Genomic DNA, 20,420 nt, shown 5'->3' on the forward strand with positions numbered 1-20,420 from the left:
ATGGTCTTCCAGGAGACTGACTTAAGGAGAAGGGACAGACCAGTCTTCCCCCAGTGCTTCTGTCCACTCATAGCCGTTCTCTGCTGGTGCGGTTCTCTGCCTGCCTGCACCCTGGGTGCTCTGGATGAGAGATCCCTTTTGCAGAGTCCCAGCTGAACCACCTGGGCTTGCTGTATTCACACAGGCTGTCTTGTCTTTAGTTCACTAACCACTGTCTCAAAATGAAAGACAAAGTGCTCTTTTTCTTGCGGTTTCTAAAATAATTTCACTGAACAGTGAGGCCCTCCTCCCTGTCTGTCTCTCACTCCACTTTTGCATGTCTTTTTAACTTGTTAGCTTCAGTCTGCTCTCTGTCCCGGGAAATTGACTTCTTTACCAGGAATGATGACTCTATTTCCTTGTGTGCAGAGCTGAAGTCGAAGTGGAAGCAGAACAGTGTGTGTGTGAGAGTAGACTCTAAGGGGAGCAGGAATGCCAGAGGGGAAGTTAGCTCAGCAGTCTGCCTGAGACTCAGGGGAGTGGAGCTGGACGTCCACAAGTGAGAATCACTGGCCGGGGTTGCTCCTTCAGTGACCAAAGATCATAAATAAACTCAGGGTGTTATAGACACATTGTGGGGAGTGGCTGTTAAGAGTTTTCTCACATGTAAAGGGAGAGCAAGCCAGCTAGGAGTCAGGACCTATGGGTGTAGTTCTGTCCTTTGACTCAGATACCACTGCGTGCCTTTGAAAAGTCTCTGCCACTCTGCTTCACCTGTCCCATCGGAAAAGTGGGGGGTAAGAGGGCTTTACTGAGCAGGTTTGTTTGTGAGGCTGATTCAGTCTTTGTAATTGAAGGTCCTCAGATGGGGAATGCTCTCACAGGGTCAAGGATTATTGCTCTCATCATTGTTAGTAATAACATCACCACGCTGTTATTACAAGCATTATAGTAATGAGCCCAACGATGGCGCTCAGGCAGATCGTTTGGGAATCTTTTCCCATGCATTTACAGATCATGTTGTGGGTGGAACTGGCTTATACCAGCTAAGCTCCAGTTTTTAACTGGGAATGCTGCCATAGGAGGTGGTCTGTCTGAAATGGCTGGGTGTGGCTCATCACAGCCACCAGCAGTTATTAGCCATTACTACCCTGAGGGCTTGCCTTGGCAGCCCTGGGTCAGCACTGTTTTTCTCTTGGCAGGTTTTTCTTATTCTTTGTTCTGGAATACAAGTAGTTTCTGTCCTCCAGCCAGACTCAGTCTAGGCTGGAGAGGTCCACACCTACTTTTACTAGGACTCTTGTGTTCAGTGTTCCCAAATGCCCCACCCCCCCAATTCCCCCACTCCACCCCTAAGCAACCTTTTCACCCGGATAGGAAAGGGAAAGAGAGATTTTTCAACTCTCCCCTCTCCACTGTTCTCCCTTTCAAATACCCTGAAGCAGCTCTTCCTGACTTCTGTAGCAATGTATACAGGTCCATAGAGTCTAGGCTAGCCTTGGGGCTTGGTGCCTTAGTCTGCTGCTTGCTGCTTTATCAGAGGTCTGCCTAGTCCTCCAGCCCTGCAGCCACAGGGGCCAGAAACCCCTCCTTGACACCTAGATGCCACTTTCCCCTCGCGGCTCCCTCTCTTTCTCTCCCAACATGCCAACCTTTTGCACTTCCACTAGAATGCCAGGCAGGCTGGGCTCCCAAAGGCTCCTTTTTCAAAACCTCTGGAAGCCGCGGTTGAATGTGCCATGACCCTCTCCCTCTCTGGATGGCACCGTCATTGAAGCCGGCGTCATCGGAGTCTCTTGTTCTGTTGGTGTGCTACCTGGAAGATCCTTCCGTCCCGGACAAGAGGAATTGGAAGAGCATTTTATGTTTTAAGAACAGGCTGACACGCAGCAGCTACAACAACAGCTGAGATCACTTAATAAATGGTGCTAAACTAGCTTGTCTCATGCTCTTGCTCTTTATGGTGCATCAAAGAAGTGGCCTTTCAGACTGACTGTCACCATATTAAGGAATGGCACAGACTTCTCCGTGGAGGGCCATCTGGGGAATGCAGCCTCATTTCCATAAGCCCATGGTATCACATCACACGGTATTTTGTTCCATCTCCGCTGAGGTCTGACACTGAGGTGACATCTGGCTCTCAGAAAGAGACCCCAGTTTTTTTGGTATTTAAGTTTCCACCAGTCATGCTGAGGACAGGAACAGAGTGATTTCTGATTTAGAATTCAGCTCAAAAGTCCATCAGGTTGGAAAGGGGGATCCTTGACCTTCGCTTGGCTGACTTCATTTGTCTTACTTCAAAGACATCTCTTGCTTGGAGGTAAAGCCCTGCTTCCGTCTGTGTGCGGCTGTGTGTGTAGAGCTTCCTTGCTTTGTGTAAGTGGGCTTTCCTCACCGGCCAAAGCCTCCCAACCGCAAGCTCTCTGCCAGCCTTTCCCCTTCTGTTCTCCCCTTGGAGCCAGCTCATCTTCCTCTCTGAGCTCACCCTGCATACACTTCGCAAAGTTCTAGCCCTTCCCTTTGCCCAGTCCCTAGGGTTGTCGTGCACCAGGACCTGGGGTTGGGGACGTGTCTTAGTCCTGTGTGACTTTGCTCCTTAGGACATCTGACCACAGCATGGCCCAGCCCCCCATGTGTTTTTGAGGCTCAGCATGTATGTGCTGCAACTTGGCCTTCAAGCCCCTAACCTGCATGGAGAAATCTAGCAAGGCTTAATGTGACTTTAGGTTTTCTGTAGAGCTTCCACCCAAACCATAAATAAACCACTTTTGCCCACACTAGGCCACGTGGCCTGATAGCATCTGTGAAGATGGCTGTGGGCATAGCGTGGAGTTCTCCAAAGTGGCTGTGCTGCTCCATTTTGGCAGTGATGCCCTGAGCTGTGCCATCTGACCGCCCATCCGCCTCCATGAGGCCTGGGATCCCACAGACCACACATCAGGACTAGCACATGAGCTGAGCATCCTGGAGGTGGCTCTGTCATTGCTGCTTTTTGTGATCACTTACCCCAAATTACTTAAAAGTTCCTGAAAGATGGAGATGGTTGATGTGTGGAAATACATATTTTCTATGTTTTCAGCGTTTGTCAAAGAATGACGTTCTATGGCCCTTTCCCTCTTGCCTTCCGCTGTGATGTCCACATGTATTGATCTTAATTTCAGCTAATATAGCTGGTCCAGAGGTTGAGCCTGATGCCACCTACCAGTGTAAGAGTTGATCAGAAAGCACCAAACTGACCTTGACCCCTCTGAGCCTTGCCACATCTGAACGGAAGCCAGGACTGTTCTGCTTTGTCCTTCCACCATGGCTCTTCCACAGGCGTGGCTGTGTTTGAGCCAAGGAACAACAACTGCTTGGACTTGAGAATTGAAGGGACATGAGGAGGAAAGAGCAACACTTATTCTGTCCCACGTACTCTGGAGATGAGGGGTCCTGGAAATGGTGAGGGGAGTGTTCTAGGGGTGGCTCAGCTTTCTCAGTCAGGTGTCCCTCCCCCTTGCTGTGTTTCCATCCAGTCTCCAGCGTCCTATCTCAAGTGTCTCGTTCCCCAGCCTTCCTTCATCACACTGCTCATGGCCTTTTCCTGCTGCATTCCTTGCTAGCACCCCTTGCTGAGCTAAGAGGTGACTGCTGCCGCTGCGCAAGGGGCATGGTGAGCTGCTTTGCTGCAGAGGGAACACTGCTTGCTGCCTCACACCCTTGTTTACTGCTAACAGTCAGTCCCTTAAGGGTGCACGGGCCCACTGAGAAGTGGGAAAATGGTCAAATCGAGTGTTAGGTGTGTGGCTGAGGTTTCAGAGATTTGGGTCCTTGCAGGCGGACAGCCTCATAACACAGCCAGACTTGCACCCCAGAATCATGGGACCACCAGGAGAAGAGTTGGGTCGACCACAGGGCCGTATAAAACAGCAGTCTTTTGTGAGGAAATTCCTCTTTGGAATAGTCTGTTGAGTCCTTTTTTGCCTCTGGCCTGGGATGGGAAGGGGAAGACAGGGCCTGTTACACTCGGTGGGCCACAGTGTTGGGAAGACTGACCAGGCCCCTCTGCACAGAGAGCTGAGGGTAGGTGACTTGTCTTTATTCATTTGTTTTAGAGGAGAAATGGGTCAAATTGTGGGGACTCCACCACATCTAGATTTCATTGTATTTAAATATTGAACTTGGTAGGCAGGGACCAACCATCCCTTCTCTTGCCACAGCTAAATTGTAGCTGGGGGCGCTGCATCACCCAGCATCATTGCTGGCCAGGCTTTGCTTTTGGGAAATGTCCCTCTACGCTGATGTGCAAGGTAAAGCCCAAATCAGCAGGAGGCCCAGCTCATCTGTAAGCGTGAGGGCCAGCCGAGGGCAATGCTGTGAAGCGGGGCTGGGCCAGAGTGGGGGCAAATGCAGAGTTAAGGGATGAGATTTCTGCCCTTAGAATTTGCTCGCTGGTAAGCCAGCTGGTAAAAAGTGGTCTTGAAAGGATTCATTGTTACCCTGTCATTTGAATCTGTTTAGAATTCCCTGTAGGTTGTATTAGGATAATAGGGGGAAAAAGTGTTTTTAGGAAACTCAGTTTACATGCCAGATATAACATTTAACTTGTTCTTTGTTCACCTTTCAAAGAAACAAGTTTTAAAATTACATATATGCCTGGGATGCCAGGTGGAAAATAGCCAGAACATTCGCACCTAGTTTCAGGCGGTTGGTTTACTTAGTCAAGCATTGAAAACCAGTGATTGTACCAATGACTGTGAGCAGTGATTTTATCTCCACTGAATCCACCTGAGGAAATTTCTTTGCCCAGATTCTTCATGTTGAAGTTTTCCATGTAAAGAATATACTGCTGAAGAAAATAGGAGGGCAGTTTAATGCTAAACTGGATTAGAGGGGAACTCTGAAATCCCTATTTCTGTAAGTTCTTGACATAGAGAACTTCCGTTTGGACTAGTGTAGGCCTTTCTGGAAACTAAAGGATAAATGAGGTGAACCTTCAACACAGCCATGCAGTTTCTTGTTGACACCTAACTTGCTTAAATATAACTTAAACCTCACTCTTAGAATGAGAAGAGGGGTTTCCTGGGTCATTGCCTGGGTGTCAGATTTTGCTTTCTCTTTATCTTCACTTGGAGTTGAAGAGTGAAATGACCTCCTGCCATCACTGATGGACTCAAGGTTCATCGTGTTACCATCTCTCCAGAAAGAGCTGTGAAACATGTCTTTCCGTGGAAACTGAGTTTGTGAACTGACAAGACACATGCTTACTGAGCGCTCTTAACGTTTTCCTTCCATTCAGTGAACATACATGTATCTGGATTTTGGCGATACTCTGAAGAAACCATTAACTGTGGATCAGTCTCTTGTTCTGAGAGCTACATCATTAATTTATAAGTGTTGCTCTTCAAAAGGGAAATAACTAATGAAACTGATGTGATGATTGCATGCAAGAATGAATTTATTGGGCCAGGTCTTTGTTTCATCCCTTCCTATTTGAAAAAAGAAGAAAAGCTATCTGTAGGAGACCTAGTGATGAAGTGTAGTTTAGTGACCATAATATTAAACCTGTAGTGAGCAAATAATTTTAACATATTAAATGTTATTTCACCCCTTTAAGCCACAAATGGAATAATTGACGGTAAGGGATTTTAGATTCGAAGGCACCAAATTACCCATTTTATGTATAATTCCCAGGGAAGTTACCTGACAGTTTGTCCCTAAGTGGCTGAAAAATGGCTCAGGCAAAAAGGAAGGACATCAGCTCCTCTCAGAGAACTTAAGGTGGGTCAGGGCTTCGGAGGCACGAGGGAGCCTTTCTCCTGGTGTCTGGCCTGCAGCCACCAAGGCTCATTCTCTGTGGAACGTCATCCAAGAGACTCTGCCCCTCAGTCACATTCCTTATCCCTTCCTAGCTCCAGTTTCTAAATTTAGGTAATAAGCATTAAAGTTGCGTTGAGCATGGGTCCTGGGCAATTTCAAAGGAGTTTGGTCCTTGGAAATGCTGTGGCACATACAACTTTTTAAGATAATCATTACTTGTGTATTATCAGAAACGCATGGAACCTGATATGAATTTGGGGTCTGAGCTGAAAGGTTTGAAGTATGGAAGCAGATGAAGCAGTCTTATTTCCTCACCACGTCTTTGCATCAGCATCTTAATGCTGTTAGGTACTTGCCTTTACCTCATCAGGGTGAGGCCTGATGGAGAAAAATCATTTCTGCCTCCTGTCCTCACATCCCCAAGACAGAAAGCGCTGCTGCCCCTCACCTCGGTGAATGGGAAGTGTCTCCCATGGTGTGTGAATTTAATCTGACCTCCGTGGCCTCCCTAGTAGACTTGTGGAAGGAGTGGCTGGAAGGACGTGGAAGTCCTTTCGGGGACAGTGAGGGCCAGATGGGCAGTAGCACGAGCCAGAAGTGCCAGGTGCCCCTGAAAGGTGTCAGCCACCCTGCTTAACCGGAAAGTCTAGGCAGGGACCCTCGCTGCTGTGCTTCCAGGTATCAGTGGGCCCCACCTGACCTTGAGGGTATCTGAATTGGGGTGTGGGGTTATCTTGTCTGCTCTCTGTTAAAAAGCCTCTGATCTGAATGTGCTGTTGTGTTTTTTGTCTCTGGTTTGCCAGGGCCTGGGAGGAGTTTCATGGCCTGGTGAACAGCAGCGGCCGCTGATCGGACGCTCCCCCTCTGTCTCTCACACTCAGGGTAGGGCCTCGTCTATCTTACTCCGTAACCCTGTGATGTCCCTCCCAACCGTAGGACCCTCCTCCCAAGGGCTTGCCCCTCCCCATCTGCCCCTAGGCTTATCTCTGCCAACACTGAGCCTGTTCCAGGCACCCACCGTCTTGGAGGAAAACACTTGAGTCCAGAGCTGCTGACTTACCATCCTCCCTGGGTCATGTGTCTCCCAGTTAACCCCTGGGCAGGTCGATGAGCCTCACTGCACCTCTGCTTTCTGATCTGGAAAGTGAGGTTCCACAGACTAATATCTCTGGTCTCTGGATCCTGACATTTCATGACTATAAATGGACCAGAAGTCTTTTTTTTTTTTTTCAATTCCCAGACATGACCATGTTTAAGCTATCTGGCAGTGTCCTGTGACTAATAGGGCAGTTCCTCTGGCCCCTGTATGACTTAGGCGAGAGGTGTGTCTCATTTGCTGGTGGTATTTATCAATTGTGAGGAAACAGTGATGGAACCTCCAAGTTTCAAAGGCTAAAGTGAATGGTGGGGGATGGGGGAGATTTCAGGGCTATGTAGGAAGCATGGTTCCAGGTGGTATTATGGTGAGACCAACACGTGTTTGCTGGCAGAGAGGGGCCCTGGGATAGCAAAGGCTGGGTCAGCGAAGCATTCCTTTTAAGAATATTTATATTTCAGTTAAGGGAGTTCCCAGTCCATGTCTGTCTCTTTAGCAGAAGGGATTGGATGAATTTATTCTGGATGAGAGGAATGGCTACAGGGACAGGGTCTGCATGTGCCTGGCCCAAAAGCACATCCCTGGACGTTAACTATCCCCGCCCCCAACCCCCCGACCCCATCCCTAAGAAATGGAGGATTTCTCAAATTGGAAAAGAACATGCCAGCTGTAATAGTTGTTTCAGAACTCCGCTTCAGAACAGGAAGCAAGGGAGACTTTTTCAAGGAAAGGAGACCTGCCTTCTTCCCTAGATGAGCCAAAGAGTATGACCCTGTGAGGGACAGAGCGAGTGGCTGGGGTCTGAGTAACAAACAGTCCTGGAGTTCCTGTACACTCAGGCCACTCATATCTTTTTTTCAAATAGTTTAATTCCTTCATCACAAATTCAGTTTTTAGATGATAATGCTAGGTTTTCAGAATTGAAATTCAAAGGAATTCTCTGTAAAGTATACTCAATATAGAATTCTAAGATGGTGGCTAGTATATCAAAGAGGGATGAAAACATGTATTAGTTCTAATACCGACACGTTGATTTGTAGGCTGGGAGATAGCAGACATTCAAAATACGTCCGTAAGTAAAATTTCCAGAGTCCTGGTGCGATACAGGACTTCCTTTAACAGCATTACCATATATAAAATTCCTTTTTTTCCTGCTTTGAAGATCCCTAAAATTAGGATTTTTACACTGAATGTGATAAGAAAGGTTTTTGTCATAGTTTAATGGCAGTGTTTACTTCTCAAAGTACATAGAATGATGGTACCTTTAAAATTCAACAGCATCTTAGGTTCCATGGGCACCTGGGAGGGGGCTTTAAAATGAAGTTGGAAGAGACAGAATAGAAGAAAACTTAAAATTATTCATTCTCCCTTCAGCTGGCACTAGATTCCCCAGGAAAAATACCTTTGAATTTTTTTTGAAATTTGCATAATTGCTATTTTGTAGGCTCTTTGTTCTTTTTGTTGTCCCACCCCACCCCATGTCATTTTTATGGGGCAGGCTTGAAGGGTGCATTCCTTCAATGGGTTAAGTATTCTCCTTGAAGCACAGACTTGGGAGAATGAGAGGAGTGTTCGAGTCTAAACAAAAAACCCAGCTCACTTCCCTGTCACAACAGACTTGAGAAGGATTTTTTTATTTCATGTTTTTTGATTTTACCTTGAAAGTGTTTAACTGGGTGTTCCAAGAAGGAGTACATACCAGCTGCCATTTCAGAGGCCCCCTAGGACTTTAGCCTTCTCGTCCTCCCTCCCTTTTCTCCAGCCAAGTAAAAGGAGTAAACTGCTAGTTAAATAATTCTTAAACCACAAATACTTCTCCTCAATTTATCTGCTGTTTTGTGCCATTCCATGTAGCTGCTGATATTTTAGGACTGTGTCATGTGACCTCTATTAGCGTTACAAATAAGCATGGCACTGTTAACCATAGCTTCAGCAGAAGTCCCAGTTAGCTGCCGGGAGATAGGGGCGGAGATTCTGGGCCCTGTATGTCTAGACTGGCATGCGCAGAGCAGTGGTCTCTACTGATGGGGAATGAAGTTGATGTGGTCACTTGGCAGAGATGAGAGATTGAAGTTTACCCGAGTGAACCTAGGTGGTTTGCTGTTTGATTTAGTATGCAGGGAGGGAGCGAGGAGGAAGCCAGAGCTGGCCTGGGCTGGCAGCTGAATAGCCAGAGAATGTTCCTTTGAGACCATGATGTAAAAAGTGTTATCATTTCCTTCTGAACAGTCTTATATATTATTGAAAACCACTGAAAAAACAAAACTAATAAACCTTCCCAGTCTGCCCATCACAAGGTGCTTGTAGGGTCTAACTTTCCAGTGCTCAGTCTTAATTGTCTAAATTTTAATTTGCTTTTAAAAGAACAGAAACCCATCTTTAGGGGGGAAAACAAGTTGCTTGTGGCCTCTGCCACTTCCTGTCTACCTTCTCCCTTCCTGTCTTCTCGTCTGTCTGTGCACTGCAGTCTGGGGTGAGGGACAGCTGAGAGTTAGTTCCCAGCTGCTTTTGAGGTGAACACATTCCTCAGACTAAATTTGGCACCAGGCTGTTCTCAGCCCACTTTTTTTTTAAAAAAAAAAAAAGGCTGGACCTGAGGGGCCCACTGCCACCGGCCTGCTTCAGCCTGTCATCAGGAGCCTGTTGCCCACCCTCGTTCCTCTCTGTTTTTCTTTTATATCAGATTCTGGAGGAAAAACAGCTGGATTCTCTTAGCTCCGTTACTCTGTTCTTTCCCATTTCTGTTTTGCAAATAAACTTTAAAATGCTTCTGATTTCTTAGGATTTCTGTGAAGAGATCTATGACAGTAGAATTAAATATTATCTCTTTCTGAATGGGAATGCGTTGTAGAGCTCTTAGTTTACCTGCCACCCGAGAGAATTTGTTTCTGGCGCAGCTCCAGCACAGCACAGGAGTTCTCTCAGAAGATAAGATGCCCTGCTCATGGGAACAATTAATCCTAAGAATGCTCTTCTTTACATCACTAAACAGCTGTGAAAGGACTGAGTCCAGATATTTGCCTGCCATTTCTCCCACTTCAAGACAGATCCTTCTCCCATAGTCAGAAGATTCTCTGATTCTGCCTTCCTGAAGCTCTGCCTTTCTGATCTCCCTGTTGATTGACTTGTGATCCAGTTGATCTGTGGGGCTCTTCCCCACCCAGGGATCAAACCTGGGTCTTCTGCATTGCAGGAGGATTCTTTACCATCTGAGCCACCAGGTGGCCCATGGGGATCGAGATGGCATCAAAGGGGAAGAAGGAAGCCAAACAAATCCTTCCCTCCTAACCACGTCTTTGTTTTTAGAGGTGTTCCCATCATACAGCCCTCAGTATTGCAGCACAGTGTTCCTGGGGGTACTCAACTGGCACACCTCAGTGACTCCTGCTTTTCTGTCTTACTATCAGACGCCTCCTTCTTCGCTAGCTATTTGCGGCACCTCAGGGGAGTCTGTCCTGTTAGACGTCCCTTTAAAAAGATGATCACTCCTCTAAGTTCTCTTTGTGTTCAGTCAACTCCTTAGATGGGAATCATTCAAACTCTAGTAGCATTGATCATGGAGCTGCATGGTCATGCGTGTCAGTTACAAAATTGCCAGTGGGCTTTTGAGATAATATCAGTTTCTTCCCAGCCAGAGTTCACCCATGCCAGCTCCGGTTTCCCTCTCGGTGTTCTTATCTGCAGTTAACTTGTCTGTGTAGTGAGGGCTGTAAGTTACTGTCAGCCTGCCACCATCACGGGGGAGACTTGGTTAGCCATTGGCAGGAAGACGCTGCTGTTTGGCTGGGCTGAGCGTACGTTTTCGTCAGTATTAACTCTCTCCAGTCCAGTTGCCAGATACCCAGACAATTGTAGCAATTCTCCGACAGGTCAATGAAAACCAGAGCTTCTAGAATGTGCCATTAAAATTAAATGGAGGAAATGATTCCAAAATCAGATTAATGAGAAATTATGTCTCAAAAGTTCACACAAACTTAAGTCTGAAGCCTGGGGCCAGAGCAGTAGGTGCAATGACTTTTAAAGCCCCTTCTAGCCCTGAGATTTTGGGATTAAAATGGCTAAGGTGTTGGATTTCTAGGCTGAAACAGGAGAGGTTACTAGTGGGCAGCCAAACCTGTCTGCATCCCCTAGAAGGCAACTAAGAAGATATCTTGTGATCTGTTACACGCACACTTGCACACACACGCACACATGGATGTACATGCCAAGTTTTTAAAGTGAAGGGTGTCCAGATTTCACCTCCTGGAATATCCTTTTGTAAGCAGCTGTCAGTTTTGAACCAAGGGATTTCTGGTTGGTTGGTTTTTTTTTGAGTATATAATACAAATTAATGATTCAGGTTTTAAAACATTTTCTGTGTGCATATGTGTGTGTAAGAAAACCAAAAAAGAGGTTTCCCTTCCACTCGTTCTCCATCGGCCCAATTTCCAGAGTCCCCTTCCTCTGCCAGCACACGCCCCAGGTAGCCACTGTTACTGGTTCCCATGGAGCCTTACAGCGTTTTAGTATGTATGGCTTAACTCGAGGCAAATAAAAACCATATTTCCTCCACCTCTGCTTACACAGACAGTCGTGTGTCACGTGCACGTGCTATTCTGCACCTTACCCTATTGGTCTCTCTGGGAGAAAGACTTCTTTACAGAAGTCTCAGTAGAGAGCTTCTTTCTCCCTTTTTAAAAGCTGCACAGTATCCCATTAATATTTAGTCCCCTGTTCACATGCATTTGGGTTGTTTCTGACCTCTTGCTATTACAGCCAGTTGAGCCCAAGCATTTGAAGGGACTTGTGGGGCAGGTGGCCATGCTGGCATTAGATGAGCAAGGAAGGAATGTCCCAGGGTGTCAGGTGGGCCCCAGAGCTGCCGAGCTCAGGTTTCCCCCTGTGTGTGTGTGTTGCCTAGAGACGACACTGTGTATTGAATGCTCTCTTTTCTCCCATTTTTTCTTTCAGGGACAATTCAAGCTTTCGAAATACAAAAATCACCTTGTGAGAGTACACAAGCTGGCAATAATCCTTTCCTGTATGTGTGTGTTTGTCCGAAGTGGATGGGAGGTCTCCGGCTGGCCCCTCCATCTGCTCACTGAAGGGACGTCCCCGAGCTGCGTGCTCCCCTTTTGCACTCATTCCTGGAGGACGGATTCCGCTAGACACCCTCCAGCGTCGCTGACTTTATAAAGCGGAAAAAAACGGAACACGTGACTTTGTAATAGACAGACTTTTTTTTTTAACGGGGTTCTGTTGGGGGGGAGTTCAGCCTTTTGTCTTGATGTGTGCTGTCCAGGTGCCTCCCGGGCACTCTGTCGTGCTCGCCTCTGCTGTACGAAGGGTGTCGTGACCATGTGTACAAGCCAGAGCTGTCGACTGAGAGTGAGCAGTATTACGAATGTCTGTGCATCCAGGAAAAGCGTTTTGTTGGAGAGTCCCAGGATAGCTATAAATGCTCTCTTCTAGATCTGCCACTAAATTATTGGGACATTTTGTTTATTTCACACCTTTGTCCCCCAAGGCCACCCTTTCGGAACGTGTGTTACTGATTCTGTAGTCTCCTGCCTTATGCCCTCCAGTCTTCCCTCCTGTGGGACTCTTTCCTTTTAGGCACTGCTGCACTTAGAATTGTAACCAGTGGACCACACAGGTCTCACTGAGGCGGCTTAGAAGGTATGATTGTAAATTAAACTGCACCAAACTGCAGTTAGATGAGGAGCGAGGTTGTATTAGGGGTTCCAAGGGCAGGATTTGGAGCTGAGGGCAGTTTCTGACCCAGGTTCCCAGATGGGCAGGACCTGTTGTGTCCAGCCTGTTGTTGTGGGTTCTTGCATTCCCCTCATGCAAGAAGGGAAGCAGAAGTTGGCTGCTGCCAGGTGTTAACATGGTCAGTTCTGTGATCTCAAAACTAGGACATCTGGAGAAAAGGTGACCGTGATGGACGGCTTTCTTTGCACGGCTCTGCCTGTCTGCAATGGTAGAGAAATCTGCTGTCAGTCCTCATCATCTGGTAAATATGTTAGCTGGTGTGTGCTGATCCAGGAAGCCCAACACAAACCTTGTGGGGTGTTGCAGGCAGGCTCTAAAAATGACTAGGCACACGCCACAGAAGCCGGGTGATCTGACTCCAGAAGGACTGAAGTCAGAGAGGTCAGAGAACACCTAGGGTTGGACCAAGTGCCGAGGACCAGTCCTCAGCAGCCTCCGAGGAGTGCCATCTTACTTGGCTCTTGTGAGCACAGATTGCAGTACCTTAAATTAAGGCCTCCCCTAAAACCTATCCTTGCAGGCCAGGGTCCTTGGCCACCTGGTCTCAGAGAAGTCATAGGAGAGTAACAGGCATTTCCTTCTGGTATTTATATTAACTCTTCCTACTTTCCAGCTCCTGAACACTCTCATTACCACTGTCTTGGGGTGCTTATTCCTAAAAGAACAGAGGCGTATAGGGGCCAGAAGGGAGGTGCTTCCATTGCAGGTGAAATTAGATCAGAGAAGTCTAGCAGCAATTTAAACTCCAGGAGTATGAAGAATGAACTCTAGTGCCCAGACAGTTGTGAAGGGCTCAGACAAATACAGGAGCAACGTTGGCCCAAGCAGGGAACAAACGCTGCCTCCTGAGTTTAGACACCAGGGAGGTCTTCACTTATGCCTAAACTCAGATTTGCCCTGAAAATCCCAAAGAGAGCGGACGTTTGGATTTGCCCTCTGGGCATCTACCTGACTGACTGTTAGCATATGTGTGTGGGTGCATATGTTTGTTACATGTTCACAAGTGAAGGTTTTGTCAGATCGAGTGCTTAGTTGTCCATACTTGTGTTTTTGTTTTTTGGGGGGCGGGGGGGGGGTCTCGTTTTAATTTCTTAGTCTCTTGTGTTTTCTAGAGCTGCTGATGTCACTCCCCGCCCCCCACCTTCCTCTTTGTCTTTGCAGTATTTGAAAGTTATTTTTTCCCCATCAAAAATATGCTGGCTAGAACAAGAGTTATTTCTGCTAAGCAGTGTCTTTCCCTAGAACTCTCCAGATCTTCTGCCTAACAGCTTTAAATCAGAGATCGAAGAGTCAGTTCTCCAAACCACCTGTTTTCCACACTAGCTTACGAGGTCTTTTCAATTCCTAATGACTCCATGGACCTCTGTGACGCTGAGACAGGACACAGTTGCAGTTATGGTATCACCATTTCCAGAGAAAAAGGGAAAAAAAGGTGCACCAGGCATTTGCCAACCTAGCAGACGTGTTGGGTGGCTGCTGGAGGTGGGGCGTCCAGTGTGCCCAGGTGGGCTGTTCCCAGGACCCCCAGACACTGGCCCCACGCCTCGCCAGTGCTCTTTTCCTCTTACCCTCCTGTTCATGTGTGTGTGTGTTTGCCCTGTGACATTGGCAGTGACAGTTTTCCACCCAGAGAGACGCTTGTGGTCCACGATGCTCCAAGAATGAATTTCCAAGTATTTGCCAGTGGAGGAGCAGAGGCTGTGACAAGAGTGATTTAGTGTTGCACTTTCAGAGCAATTGTTTACTGCGGTAATAAATGGAAAATATCAGCAAGGACCTGGTTGTGGACTCTTTAATACAATGGAAAATGGGGATACTAGTAGTGTTTTGCTTCCTGCTTCTGCCCTTCAGCACGTGAGTCTTTGTTTTAAGTACATTCCAGAACAAAATACGTGGAAGAGTCCGGACACTGCCAGTATCATTTACATGAATGTAATATCAGAAAGCTGTTCTCTAATTGATATTAATTGCCAAAACTTAATTTACATTTTTAATACCAAAATATAGTTGTTAATTTTAATTCTGAATTTGGAATGAGGAGTGTTGGAATTCAAAGATTTAGATTTGGAAGTAAGAAACCACCCTGGGTCTTAGCCTGGAATGTTTTATTTAGCCCAAAGGTGGGCATGTAGCGCATTCCAGTGGCCATTGCTGATGTGAAATACCAAGGGACAATGAAACTTAATGCAGAGCCTTACAAAAGATTTAAAAGTGTAGTTTTGAGACTGCATTTCAATAGAAATTTCCTGTCTATTCGTCATGTCCAAGTGGAAACATAAACCAGGCGAGTTATTTTAACAATATGAACCAATTGTTGACTCAGCCACTAAAAAGACCTAAAGGAGACAAAACCAAGGAGGCGCCTCGGGGTGGATGCTGCTCACCTGGTGCTGGTGTCTGAGGGTGGAACGAAACTGGCCTGAGCCTGTTCAGCTTCAGGAACACATTGCTACCACTGAGATGAGGCTGGAGCTCATCCCTTCTCCTCCAGCACTCAAGTGCACCTTGCTGCAGAAATCCAGTGGTCCGCCAGCTGCCAAAGTAGAAGTCTGCTCAGGGAACTAAGATCCCACAAGCTGCAAGGTGGTGCCAAAAGAATAAGGAGGAGAAGAAAAGACTCCCTTCTAATGAGGGAATGCGTGGAAAATAAAAAATAGTAACTGTTAGTGGAGAAACCTGACAGAGACCCTCTTCGCCAAGTGATCCAGGGTCATGGCACCCCTGGGTCATGTTGACATCATGTGTGCTGATAAGTGTCGAGGACACTTCATCTCTGATGTCTTTCCCCCCAAATTCATAACCTGTCTACTCATGAGAAAACATCAGATAAATCCACACTGAGAGACAGTCTACAAAATACCAAAACACTTGACCAGTGCTATTCCCAAGGGTCAGCATCATGAAAGAAAAGGAAAGATCCAGAAACGATCAGATTGAGAGAAGGGAAGGAGACATGACTGATTAATGTGGAATCTTGGGCAAGTAAAAAGAGGACACCAATGGAAAACGTGGGGAAATCTGAAAACAGCCTGAAGTTTTGTAAGGAGTAATGTATCAGGGAGGGCTTTCCAGGTGGCGTTAGTGGTGAAGAACCCACCTGCCAATGCAGGCGATGTAAGAGAGATGCAGGAGGTGTTCCATCCCTGGGTCAGGAAGATCCCCTGGACCAGGGCATGGCAATACACTCCAGCATTCTTGCCTGGAGAATCCCATGGACAGGAGCCTGGCAGGCTACAGTCCATAGGGTTGCAAAGAATTAGACACGACTGAAGTGACTTAGCACACTCACAGTATATCAGGGAATTCCCTGGGGATCCAGTGGTTAGACCTCTCTGTGCTTCCACTGTAGGAGGCACAGGTTTGATCCCTGGTAGGGGAATTAAAATACCACATGCCACATGCATGCCCGCCCCCCAAAAAAGCAGTGTACTAATGCTCACTTCTTAGTTCTGAACAGTGTACCATGGTTACATAAGATGCTAATACTAGGTGAAACCAGGTGAAGTGTATATGGGAACTTTCAGTACTATTTCTGCAACTCTTGCATAAACCTAAAATTATTTCAATATAGAAAACCTAAGAAGTTTCTCGAGGGGCGATGCTCAATTTGAATGCCCAGATCTTACTCTATGGTGGCGCCTGGGTTTCTGCTTCCCAGAGCAGGTTCCAGCAGCTCCATCAGTGCCAGCACCAGGGGGAATGCCTGTTTTCCACCCACCAGCCTCCACCTTCCCCAATGCCTGTCCTAAGTCAGCACTCAGCCCGCAATTCCTGTAGGTTTCCAGCCTGACAGTAAGTCAACATGAGCCCCACCTGACACGAGCGAAATAGTTCCATGAGCTCAGATTTTTAAAAATGCTTATAAAGCTGAACAGAACCACCCCCGACCCTAACCACAGTGGGAGGGGAGGAACAGTAAGATCCAAAGGAGCAGAGGGTGAAGAAAGGGGCCCCAGAGAGCGGGTGTGACTCTTAAAGGGCCAGCAGAAAGGACAAGGTGGGAGCCCCAGGAGTGGGAGGCAGAGCCCTTCCCATCAAGGAGCCTCACAGATTCCCCCCACCAGCCCTGCGGGGGCTCTGGGTGAGCCATACAAGGCAGGGGGCTGGAGGCCAAAAGGAAGGGGGCACCCCACCGGCTGATGGGCCAATGGTAAGACTGTCTTCTCCTAAGTTAAGGCTTGGTAAGATGGTCACAGGTAAACCATACCAGGGGGAAAGGCAGGAAAAGGGCACCATAGCAAGACTGGACCTCTAGAACAACCATTGATAAGATGTAAGTCCCAAATGAGCACAGGCCCACCAAAATGATCACAGGCAACAGAAAGGATCATTTAATTGATGATCAGAGCATAAAAGGAATAAGGGCCAATTGGTGTGAGATCGTATTGTCAGAGGAAAATTGAACTGTCTACCCAGCATGGAAAGGGTGGGCCCAGCAGCATGGGAGCAGACAAGAGCCCAGAAATATGAATGCTCAGCACTAAGCCAGGCAGGAGATAGGAGGTGTGTTGATAACTGGAGAAGATCAAATCAGATCAGTCGCTCAGTCGTATCCGACTCTGCAACCCCATGAATCGCAGCACGCCAGGCCTCCCTGTCTATCAACTCCTGGAGTTGACTCAGACTCACGTCCATCAAGTCAGTGATGCTATCCAGCCATCTCATCCTCTGTCATCCCCTTTTCCTTCTGCCCCCAATCCCTCCCAGCATCAGAGTCTTTTCTAATGAGTGAACTCTTCGCATGAGGTGGCCAAAGTACTGGAGTTTCAGCTTTAGCATCAGGCCTTCCAAAGAAATCCCAGGGCTGATCTCCTTCAGAATGGACTGGTTGGATCTCCTTGCAATCCAAGGGACTCTCAAGAGTCTTCTCCAACACCAGAGTTCAAAAGCATCAATTCTTTGGCGCTCAGCCTTCTTCACAGTCCAACTCTCACATCCATACATGACCACGGGAAAAACCATAGCCTTGACTAAATGGACCTTTGTTGGCAAAGTAATGTCTCTGCTTTTTAATTAGCTATCTAGGTTGGTCATAACTTTCCTTCCAAGGAGTAAGTGTCTTTTAATTTCATGTCTTCAGTCACCATCTGTAGTGATTTTGGAGCCCAGAAAAATAAAGTTCAACACTGTTTCCACTGTTTCCCCATCTATTTCCCATGACGTGATGGGACCAGATGCCATGATCTTCGTTTTCTGAATGTTGAGCTTTAACCCAACTTTTTCACTCTCCGCTTTCACTTTCATCAAGAGGCTTTTTAGTTCCTCTTGACTTTCTGCCATAAGGGTGGTGTCATGTGCATATCTGAGGTTATTGATATTTCTCCTGGCAATCTTGATTCCAGCTTGTGTTTCTTCCAGTCCAGCGTTTCTCATGATGTACTCTGCATATAAGTTAAATAAACAGGGTGACAATATACAGCCTTGACGTACTCCTTTTCCTATTTGGAACCAGTCTGTTGTTCCATGTCCAGTTCTAACTGTTGCTTCCTGACCTGCATACAGATTTCTCAAGAGGCAGATCAGGTGGTCTGGTATTCCCATCTCTTTCAGAATTTTCCACAGTTTATTGTGATCCACACAGTCAAAGGCTTTGGCATAGTCAATAAAGCAGAAATAGATGCTTTTCTGGAATTGCTTTTTCCATGATCCAGTGGATGTTGGCAATTTGATCTCTGGTTCCTCTGCCTTTTCTAAAACCAGCTTGAACATCTGGAAGTTCACGGTTCACATATTGCTGAAGCCTGGCTCGGAGAATTTTGAGCATTACTTTACTAGCATGTGAGATGAGTGCAATTGTGCGGTAGTTTGAGCATTCTTTGGCATTGCCTTTCTTTGGGATTGGAATGAAAACTGACCTTTTCCAGTCCTGTGGCCACTGCTGACTTTTCCAAATGTGCTGACATATTGAATGCAGCACTTTCACAGCATCATCTTCCAGGATTTCAAATAGCTCAACTGGAATTCCATCACCTCCACTAGCTTTGTTGGTAGTGATGCTTTCTAAGGCCCACTTGACTTCACATTCCAGGATGTCTGGCTCTAGGTCAGTGATCACACCATCGTGATTATCTGGGTCATGAAGATCTTTTTTGTACAGTTCTTCTGTGTATTCTTGCCATCTCTTCTTAATATCTTCTACTTCTGTTAGGTCCATACCATTTCTGTCCTTTATCGAGCCCATCTTTGCATGAAATGTTCCTTTGGTATCTCTGATTTTCTTGAAGAGATCCCTAGTCTTTCCCATTCTGTTGTTTTCCTCTATTTCTTTGCATTGATCACTGAAGAAGGCTTTCTTATCTCTTCTTGCTATTCTTTGGGACTCTGCATTCAGATGCTTATATCTTTCCTTTTCTCCTTTGCCTTTTGCTTCTCTTCTTTTCACAGCTATTTGTAAGGCCTCCCCAGATAACTGGAGAAAGAGAAACCTAATTCAGTTCTCTGGAAGAAGAGAGACTCTAGCTAACTACATGCAGGGTTAATGCAGATGGTGGCTCTGATGGGGGAAGGCGGGTGGCCACAGAAGTCCTCTAGTCTGGAGAAAGGAACAGTGACAGGTGAATGGCTTCAAATGGCTCATTAACTATGGAAAAATGGCCCAGTGCCATGGAACCAGGACCTCTGGGTAGATAGAGACAGGCTTTCAATTTCAGAAAAGCTTCCTGATAATTTGAGCTGTCTATAGATGGAGTGACTGGTGCAGGCAGTGCAGGTAAATGAGCAGAGGCCGGAAGGTCACGTATTTGGGGGATTTACCGGAAGGATTCCAATGGCCCATTCCAGGGTAGACCAGATGGCCTTTAAGGACACAGTCATCCCTGGGACCTATTTGACAGTCTTAGAATTCAGGGAGCAACATCTCTGCCAACTCCTATAGCCACCCTGCTTCTAGAGATGCAATGGTGTCAGGCTTTCTGACTGTTGTTAGCTGGTGAATTACACCCCAGCACCAGTGACAACCAGCAGCCTGCCAGTTTGGCCACAAACGTGCTAAATGTCCAGGCTTTGAGCCTCTGGCCTCCTGGGAAATTCTTATAGCATATTTATAAATTGACAGCTCAGTGGTGAGCTTTTCCAGGCTGCAGCTGCTAGGAAGGGGTAGGATGAGTGGTTTGAAACCCACCATAAGCTGGGCAGGAAATTCCTCAAGACACAGGTCAACATGAAGCAACATAAGATCTAACTGCTCCGGCACCTGTCATGCCTCCGCCCTCTCTCCCAGGACCCAGAAGCCCAGGGCTCCAGCGAATCACCTCCTCCGTTGCCCTTCCTTCTGCAGTCCCCTCTCCAGCCCAGGCAAGCTGATGCCTGCCCCCTGGAATGCCTGGCTGTGCCCAGCCCACAGCACCATCATATGGTGTCTCTGCCACACAGTCTCATTTTCCCTTGAATGTGCTTTATACCCCTTTCTAAGAAAGGGTGTTTTTTTACTTATTTTAATAAGTGCTCAATAGATAAACAAACTGCTCCACTATACAGAGGGATGTTTTTAAGTAACATAAAAAGAAATGAACTATGAAGCTATGAAAAGACAGGAAGGAAACTTAAATGCATAGTACTCAATGAAAGAAGCCAGTCTGAAGAGCCTACATACCATGTGTTTCCATGACATGCTGGAAAAGATAAAATTACGGAGACAGCAAAATAATAATAATAATAGTTGCAGGGGGAAGGGAGAATAATGAGGGGGACACAGGATTTTTAGGGCAGTGAAACTGCTATTCTGTATGCTACTGTTTAAGAGTGGGTAACATTATTATACAACTGTAAAAATCCATAGGATGTGCCACACCAA

At 46.7% G+C, this 20,420-nt stretch overlaps 1 protein-coding gene across 3 annotated transcripts in view; it reads left to right on the top strand.

Moving 5' to 3' along the window:
• Positions 1–14,404, top strand: part of EIF4E2 (eukaryotic translation initiation factor 4E family member 2) — a 32,494-nt gene extending 18,090 nt beyond the window's left edge. Inside the window, exons 7-8 of one of the 3 annotated variants that reach the window (XM_027516535.1) lie at positions 6,582–6,660; positions 11,825–14,404. In XM_027516535.1, the coding sequence (XP_027372336.1) occupies positions 6,582–6,627 (46 nt within the window). In that variant the 3' untranslated portion in view covers positions 6,628–6,660; positions 11,825–14,404. Of the gene's footprint in view, positions 1–1,649; positions 1,916–6,581; positions 6,661–11,824 lie in introns of those variants that run through there. The other 2 variants (XM_027516542.1, XM_027516528.1) reach the window with 2 other exon arrangements.
• The last annotated feature ends 6,016 nt before the right edge of the window (positions 14,405–20,420 follow it).

Source organism: Bos indicus x Bos taurus, chromosome 2 (genome assembly GCF_003369695.1).
Source record: "Bos indicus x Bos taurus breed Angus x Brahman F1 hybrid chromosome 2, Bos_hybrid_MaternalHap_v2.0, whole genome shotgun sequence".
NCBI classification, from domain to species: Eukaryota; Metazoa; Chordata; class Mammalia; order Artiodactyla; family Bovidae; genus Bos; species Bos indicus x Bos taurus.